The following is a 9,131-nucleotide window of genomic DNA, read 5'->3' as shown; positions in this document are numbered from 1 at the left end:
TACCATTCCAAAAGTTGTTGTTCTGTGTTTATTGATGTTCAATGTCACAGTAATTTAAAAAAAATTCATAAACATTAGAAAAATTCCTTTACAAAGACTACATAAAAGCCCCATTTGCTCAGCGGTAGCCATGTAAAAATGCACAAATGAATCCTCACTTGCAAATTTTTTAAAATAAGAAATAGGTAAATGTAGTTCCCAAAAGTTAGAAGCTATGTGTTTTGTTCATTCACACTTGTTAGTCAACACTGCAAAGAAAGCCAAAAGCTTTTAGTGTTATTAGACAGACAATACAACGGAGTAAATTGATCGGATTGAAAACTGCCATCCTCAACCTGGCTAAGGAGAGAGGCGTGGGAAATGTACACATTTCAGCAAGGCAAGTTTAGGAATATGAAAACAAATATAGCTCTTGGGCTGCAGTCCCTTAATTGGGGGACAAAACAAACCTTGATACCAACCATAAAATAGTCCTCAGCGATTTATCTTGACTGCAGTCCTTTTACTCTTTAGCTCCATATAATTCTTACATACACTTAATTTAGAAAAAACAGTAGGCAGTGTACAAAAACATCCACAAATAATTTCTCAGAGTAAAAAACAAAAATGCTGTATATACATAGGGAATAATGTAGCAGAGTCAGTGTATATTAGTTGCTGGTCAGGGACTGATGGATGGGAGGCTGAAAACAGCGAACGTGTTCCACTGGTGTATTCTCTCCTTCACTAGACTTCAAGTACTTGTCTAAAATGGTAAATATCTCATCATTCAGGATTTGGAACTTACGAATTCTCTCAACCATTTTCTTCAAAGGCTGTAAAAACAAAATAAAATGGGTTTACCGCAAACTGACACTGCTGAATTTTAAACAAGAAAGAATAATCAGTAATGCTCGGGCCTTAGATGTTCCGGAAGGTTATCACAACAGGACCACTGACTGCTGCTTAGTACCAGCTGCCAGAAATTGTCTTCTGTTGTCACATTATTATTTACTAGTTTTTAAGCCCGTTACATTTTTCTTTTATCTCTTTCTCCTTGGCAGCTAGCTGTGTGTCTTTTTTCTGTCTGTCTCTCTCCCTGTATGTCCCTTTGTGTTTATGAAAACCCCCACTCAAAACCCACATAGATACACAGTATATTAAAGAAATTAGGTTATGGGAAAGTCTCATCCGGTTTCCCCGGGTCCGGAAGCGATGGGTACCAGCTGGCAGCTCCTTTCCCTTCCCACACCTGAGGGCGGCCGCACGGACCCAGCAGCCCAGGCCCCGACCATCCGCTTCCCCTCCCCCTCTGGAAATCACCTTCCGAGGGGCAGATTTGAACCCTCCGTTCTGGGTTACCGTCCGAAAAGGCCAATCCCGGAATGCGCTCACCAGGAAGGAGTTGAGGTGGGGGGGGGGGGGGGAGAAGAAAAAAAAACATCCGCCGCCAAGATGGCGATCCAGAGCGTACCCGCTGGCAGCTCTTTTCCCTTCCCACGCCTGACAGAGGCCACACGGACCGAACAGCCCAGGCCCCGACCATCCGCTTCCCCTTCCCAGCTGGAAATCACCTTCAGATGTGTCCTCTGAGCCCCGGGAAGAGACGCGGCGGAGCGACTTGTCCGGACGGTAGAAGGGGCGGATTTGAACCCTCGGTTCGCCGCTCCCCCTCCCATGCCGTGGAACAGCCCTCCATTCGCCGGGAAGGAGTCGAGGCGGGGAAAAAAAAAACCCCACCGCCGAGATGGCAATCCAGGGCGGCTGGGTAATGGTGTACGTCACATGCGCCTCTTCCCCCTCCTGCCAGCTCCAGGGCTCTCTCCTGCGAAGGTTATTTTAAGTGTAAAGGTGCCGCGGCGGCTCCTCTCACAATCGCCGCCTGTGTCTGAAGCCTTTAACTTAAAAATAAACTGTATTGCAGTTTTTCCTGGAGGTCTACGCGAGCAGGAAAGGCAGCACTTTCCAATTTGTCTGGCGGCCACTGGAAAGCTAAGTGCGTATGCGCACTCTGCCGATCAGGGAACACGGCGGTAAGAGTGCGCATGCACGCTTAGCATTTTATTATAGTAGATTATGGTTATCTGTCTAGAATTCAAGACAGAGATATATATCAAGTTCTTCTAAATGTGGAAAAGATGACTAAAGTCTCCAGCAACAAAAAATGAGGTTTAATGAATTCTGTTAGAGCAAACAATGATACAACAGTCCAAACCACATCATTTTATGTTTAAAAAAAAGTTACAAAAGTTCAATCCTGAATCACAGTTACCGGATGCTAGGGTCCACCTGGGTGTTATCGTAAACAATACGATGAAACCTTCCGCCCAATGGGTGGCGGCGGCCAAAAAAAGCAAACAGGATGCTAGGAATTATTTTTTAAAAAAGGGATGGTTAATAAAACCAAGAATGTTATAATGCCCCTGCATCGCAACCTTATCCGGAGTATTGTGATCAATTCTGGTCTCATTTCAAGAAAGATATAGTGGCACTAGAAAAGGTTCAAAAGAAGATTTAGTTAGATTGTGAGCCTTCGGGACAGTAAGGGAATTTTTCAAGTACCTTTCTTATTTCTAATCTTAATGTATATTTTCTGTAAACCGCTTAGAACCTAACGGATGTAGCGGTATATAAGAAATAAATTACATTACATTACATTACATTACAAGAGCAACCAAGATGATAAAAGGGATGGAACTCCTCTTGTATGAGGAAAGACTAAAACGGTTAAGGCTCTTCAGCTTGGAAAAGAGACGGTTGAGGGGAGATATGAGTGGAGTAGAACGGGTACAAGTGGATCGATTCTTCACTCCGTCAAAAATTACAAAGACTAGGGAACACTCGATGAAGTTACAGGGAAATACTTTTAAAACCAATAGGAGGAAATTTTTTTTCACTCAGAGAATAGATAAGCTCTGGAACGCATTGGCAAAGGTTGTGCTAAAAGCAGCTAGTGCAGCTGGTTTTAAGAAAGGTTTGGACAAGTTCCTGGAGGAAAAGTCCATGGTCTGTTATTGAGAAAGACAAGGGGAAGCCACTGCTTGCCCTGGATTGGTAACATGGAATGTGGCTACTCTTTGGGTTTTGGCCAGGTACTCGGGACCTGGATTGGCCACTGAGAATGGGCTCCTGGGCTTGATGGACCATTGGTCTGATGCAGTAAGATGATTCTTATGTTCTTATGTAACTTAGGGCTCCTTTTACTAAGCCGCGCTAAACCGCCGGACGCGCTAGCCGCTACAGCCTCCTCTTGAGCAGGCGGTAGTTTTTGGCCAACACAGCTTAGTAAAAGGAGCCCTTAGTCTACATCTAGGCTTTTATGTCACTATTTCCACTAAAATGGTGGTCACAATATTTAAAAAAAAAAAAATGTTTGAAACAAATTTGAAAGCTATTTTTAGCATTTCCGTGAAGCCCATATAAAAAATAATTTTGCATTTGGTAAAATAAAAAACCACCACCCCACACCCATATTCTATTGCAAGTCCAGAAAAATGGTAATATTTGTCAACTTTGGGGTCAATATTCAATAGGACTTAAATGGGCAAGAGATGTTTAAAATTAAAAAAAAAAACCATGATATTCAATGTTGAAATTTGGGAGTAATGCCAGCAGTGGCTAGCAAAATGCTCAACATCATTGGTTGAATATTTGCCCTTCCCCTTCCTCTCCCAGGTACATAAGCCACTCTAACCACTCCATCAATGGTGGAAAATGTGAACCCATCAAAACCCTACTCTATTGCCATAGAGGTGGCACCTTCAGCCATAAGGGCTATTGGGATTGTAGGCAGGTGGGTATAGTGGGTTTTGGGGGGGCTGTTATGGTGAGATGTTTATGTGGCACCATTTTTGTGAAGTTCACAGCAGTGCCCTGTAAGGTGCCCCACTGCTCTGTTCTCATGTTTGGGTGGCCAGTCCATCACAATGTTGGCCCCTCCCACATCCAAAAGGTCTTGTTCTGGACCTTTCAGACTTCAACAAAATTTTGGTTGAGAATGTGGTATAAAGACAGATGTAGTGGCGGCCTGGACGTATAGATAGATGATTAAAAAAAAAAAATAAAAATAAATATTTTGGACCTACTTTGAGAATGGACATTTTGCCGCTGCCAACTGGGCGACTAGCTCCCTATATCCAAATCAGACTTAGATGTTTCTTTTATGCCCCTCTTACTGTTCTGGTCCAGGTGCTCCAATGCACTCTTAAGTCCTTCTCAAAAGATCTAAATCTACTCGTAATTGCTCTTCTTTTCTGCTCACTATAGCTAGTAGCTTTCAGGAACCCTAGCCAGGCCTCTCTTTTTTGTTGATCATTTTGAATTATAATTACAAAGGACAGAACATACCATGCCATTGCAGCTTTTCAACTTCCAAGTTCCCCAATATAAAACAAAGAACCAGGTTCCTGTCCTTCCCCAGGACTAGTATTCATTTACATCAAGCTGGGTCATACCTCCGAGATACAATTTTGCTCATTTCCTTCCCCCAACCATATAGCAGGTTGTTCTGCAGTTCTCCATCAAATGAACCTCCCTCACTCTGCCAATCCAATTTTCAAATCAAGGGGGTGAAATGCCTTTCCAAGAAGCTACTAGGCCAAACTAGCCTGTTCATGCCAGGCTGAATTTCCAGAATCCTGGCATTTAAGACTGCCCAAATGTGGCTCTCTTTGTAGCTGTACCCCAGAAGTTGCTTTTTTGTGTCCTACTACAGTATTTGCTCCTAGTGCCTTTATAATTCTTCCAATTCTTTTCCCTCAAGCTTTGAAAATTCTAGATAAGCCTTCAGGTTCCAGCTAAAATGTTTGCATCCTTCCACTATTAGTCCTACTAAAATTAAAAAGTCAGAAAACTATAGATGTAGATATCCACACCAAAATGACTGTTTAAAACTTGCGATTGTTAATAAATGTAGAACATACCACATTCTTAATGATCTCATCTTTCCCATCATGTTTCTGGACTTTTAGTAAATGGTAGCAGAAATCCAGGACATCAAATCGACGATGCTGGCTCAAAAGCACAATAATCATGCAACCAGCCCAGTGTAAGCCATCTCCAAAGCACTGTCTGCAACAAGGAGAACACTTCTTTTAATCTCAACATATCCTAGATTACAACACACAAGGATCTCAGCTTTGCCTAGTCAACCTTATTTCCTTCCTTTTTACACCTGTTTATGTATTGAAAAATTCTTTTTTTTAATATATTCTTTATTCATTTTTTCATCTTACAAGTGTGTCAGAAAATAACAGTTAAACTTATACAATATCACTTGAATATCTATCATTATTAATTTCACAATTAAAAATAAATCCCTCCTTCCCAACCATATTATTACACATGTGATTACATATATATATTATTCTCTATTAATCCAACCCATCAATATATAATTAAACTTCCTCCCACCCCACATCCCTGTACAATTATACCAACTGGGGAAAAATGATATTTTATTCATTACAATATTCTATTAATGGTCTCCAAACCTCCTGAAAGTTATTAAAATTTCCTTTCTGCAATGCTAAAGTTCTTTCCATCTTATACATGACAATAAATTCCACCAAAAACTGTAATTTAATCTATTCCAGTTTTTCCAATTAAATGTAATCTGCTGAATGGCAACTCCTGTCATAATAAGTAATAATTTATTATTATTTGCAGAAAGTTGACTTTTTTTCCTCATTGACATTCCAAATAAAATAGTATCATAGGATAGAGCCACAGGATTTTCTAACAAACAATTTATTTGGCCCCAAATCGATCTCCAAAAAGCCAAAATAAATGGACAGTAGTATAATAAATGATCTAAAGTCCCTGCTTCGAGATGACAATGCCAACATTTATTAGACTTAGAGCTATCTAACTTTGTAAATGAACAGGGGTCCAAAAAGCTCGGTGTAACAGAAAAAACCCAAGTTTGTCTCATAGATGCTGACATTGTACAACTCATCCTCCAAGACCAAATTCGTGGCCATTGAGACGCAGTAATTTGATGCTTAATCTCAATGCTCCAAATGTCCCTAAGGCCAGTTTTTGGTTTTTTATTCATAAATCCAGATATCAATTTATACCACTGTGTGGCCTGGTGTCCCAGGAAGTCCACCTGAAAGCACAAGAACTCTAGACCAGGGGTGCCCACACTTTTTGGGCTTGCGAGCTACTTTTAAAATGGCCAAGTCAAAATGATCTACCAACAATAAAATTTTTTAAAAAAACACAAAGTACACTGTACGCTGAGAAAATGTTTATTATCATTCCTATTCCGGGGTTTTTTCAAAGAGGTCAAGGCAGATGACTCTATGCACTGTCACCTCAGTAACAACCATACAAAAATAGATAAATATAGCCCCCTCCCTTTTTACTAAACCACAATAGCTGTTTTTAGCGCAGGGAGCTGCGCTGAATGCCCAGCACTGTTCTCGACGCTCATAGGCTGGTTTAGTAAAAGGGGGGCCATAGTGCAAAATAGACAGCAGATATAAATTCAGACACATTTTGATCACTAAATTGAAAATAAAATCATTTTTCCTACCTTTGTTGTCTGGTGATTTCATGAGTCTCTGGTTGCACTTTCTTCTTCTGACTGTGCATCCAATCTTTCTTCCCTTCTTTCAGCCTGTATGCTTCCTCTTCTCCAGACCTCATTCCCTCCCCCAACTTTTTCTTCCTCTCTCCCTGCCTCCCTTTCTTTTTTTCTCTCTTCATGCCCCCTTTCTTTTTTTCTGTTTCCCTGCCTGCCCCCTTTCTTTCTTTCTCCCTGTCCTCCACCAAGCCACTGCTGCCACCATCGGGGAACAGGCCCCCAAGCCGCCGCCGCCCCAAGCTCTCCCTGCTTCGGGCCGACAAGCATTCCTCTCCCCGACGTCAATTCTGCCGTCGGAAAGGAAGTTCCGGCCCAGCCAGGCAGCGATTGGCTGGCCTGAACTTCCTCTCCGATGGCAGAATTGACGTCAGGGAGTGGAAGGCTGATCAGCCTGGTAGATCGCCAAGGAAAAATGAGTCTATCACGGAGCCCGGGATGGGCTCCGCGATCGACAAACTTTGCCTTGGCGATCGACCTATTGGGCACCCCTGCTCTAGACTATATTGGTTATTAAGATTTTTCCATTCAGGGAACCCTGCCTGAATGGCCTGCTTCAGTTGCAACCATCTATAACTTTGTGATTTATTAAGACCAAATTTGTGTTGCAGCTGTGAAAAATCAAGCAGTTTACCATCTATAATAATAAAATGCTACGTGCGCATGCGCACTCTCATCGCATGTTCCCTGAGATCTGATCTGTCGGGATGTGCTGGCAAGCGTGCGCATGCATGCTTACTACATCACCAAGGGCCACATCTCCTCAGCACTGAAAAGTTGCAATTGGCTGCATGTCCATCCCCGCCCAGGAGGGAGGGGGCAGCCCCAGCACCAAGGGCAGCAGGCACCCTCCTTAGGCAGAGCAAGTCCTGGGGAAAGGCTTCTGCGCGACCGAAGAGGGAACAAGACCCTCCCCCAACATATAAACCGCCAGCACCCCCTGCCCTCTCCGTCGCGGCTCAGGAGAGATGTGGCAGTGCGAGGCCTGGACGTCACCGCCGCGCGACACGACACCTGCGCGCTGCACACAGAAGAAAGCGCTGCGGCTCGCCTGGGCGGACATGGTAGTGGTGGCTGTGGAAGAGGGAATGGGAGAATGCTCAAAGCTGTCTTTGTAGGAAGTGCTTCTGTCCAAGGGTTGAAGGCGATTGGACAAAAGAGATGACAGGAAGCGTAGAGGAGTGAGACAGAAGATCAGTAGGGACTCTAGAGAGATTGGAGGAAGTGGCAGCACCCGTTAATGTAATGGGCTAAAAAACTAGTTAGATATAACATCGTCCAGAGTTCTAATACCTGCCATTACCCAATACTTCCAGATGACCTTGAATCTGCCTATTTGAATCTTGGAGTTAAGCCATATAGTTTGATTTGTTGATTTACGTATAGGAATAGGTATTAAATTATTCACAAACCTCAAAGTTTTCCATGTATCAACTAACACTTTGTTTTCTTTATATATCCTAGGCATTTTTGATACTAAGAACATGGTTTAATCACAGAGGAAAAATGAGTCGCCATTCCAATCACAACCAGTCTGGAATATTTTCAATGTGCTCTGGGAGGACCCAATACATACCTTGGCGCATAATATAGGCTTGATGATACTTATAAAAATTGGGAAAAATTTACCCCTCCTTCCCTAATTGACTTTTGCAAAGACACTAAAGCAATTCTAGGAATTTTACCAAGCCAAACAAATTTTGTAAGAATTCTATTTAACTTTTTATAAAAAGACCCCTGAAAAAAAAAACTGGTGTCATACCTATTTGGTAACAAATCACAGGCAGTATCATCATTTTAATCGTTTGGACTCTCCCCTACAAAGATAAATGTAAAGGATTCCATTGCTCACACATTTCTATTACCTTCTGTAATAAAGCTTTTTCATTGTGTCTTCCAGTGTATTTTTTATCCAAATTCCTAAGTATTTTATTCTACCTTCCTTCCAGATAAAGGAAAATGAGTCAAACAAACCTTTTGTACAATGTACATTAAGTGGAAGGAGTTCAGATTTATTCCAATTAATCTTATACCCAGAAAACTTTCAAAATTTCTCTATTAATTCAAGCAAGCATGGAATGGTGGTTACAGGGTTTCTCAAATGAAGCAGTATATCATCTGCATAAGCAGAGACCTTATATTCCCGTTCTGAATAGGGAATACCCTGTATCTCCTTTGCCTGTTGAATAGCTAATAAGGGTTCTAATACAATATCAAAAAGCAGAGGAGACAAGGGACATTCCCCTCTGCAAGTTGAAGCTTTCCGAAAAATTATTAGCCTATATAATAAAACCTTACACGCGCATGCGCTTTTAAAACTGCGTGATCCCTGACGCTGTGATTTCTGATCCGTGGCCGTGTTCCATTTTAGAATGCGGCGGCAGGGATCACTGTAGCTACTCCACTCCTCCCGCCCTCACTCACCAGCTGCTGGAGGAAGCGCAGGCAAGCTCTTTCCCTGACCGCGTCCTCGCTGCCCCAATTGGTGCTGGTGGCGGCTGCTGGGAGAAGGGCTTCGTGGAGCGCCGCTGCCCGCCAACACCTTTGCTCAGGATGAAATTGCTTC

General features: G+C 42.4%; 1 protein-coding gene across 2 annotated transcripts in view; it reads right to left on the bottom strand.

Moving 5' to 3' along the window:
- Positions 1 to 9,131, bottom strand: part of CYFIP1 (cytoplasmic FMR1 interacting protein 1) — a 138,704-nt gene continuing 129,573 nt past the window's right edge. The window contains exons 30-31 of one of the 2 annotated variants that reach the window (XM_033947821.1): positions 4,902 to 5,049; positions 1 to 815 (exon numbers count right to left, since the gene is read on the bottom strand). In XM_033947821.1, coding sequence (XP_033803712.1) covers positions 651 to 815; positions 4,902 to 5,049 — 313 coding nt within the window. In that variant the 3' untranslated portion in view covers positions 1 to 650. The remainder of the gene's footprint in view (positions 816 to 4,901; positions 5,050 to 9,131) is intronic. The other variant, XM_033947822.1, reaches the window with a different exon arrangement.

The sequence above is a fragment of the Geotrypetes seraphini genome, chromosome 6, assembly GCF_902459505.1.
Source record: "Geotrypetes seraphini chromosome 6, aGeoSer1.1, whole genome shotgun sequence".
NCBI classification, from domain to species: Eukaryota; Metazoa; Chordata; class Amphibia; order Gymnophiona; family Dermophiidae; genus Geotrypetes; species Geotrypetes seraphini.
Note: the sequence above shows the minus strand (reverse complement) of the source record. Positions and strands in the feature narration are given on the sequence as shown.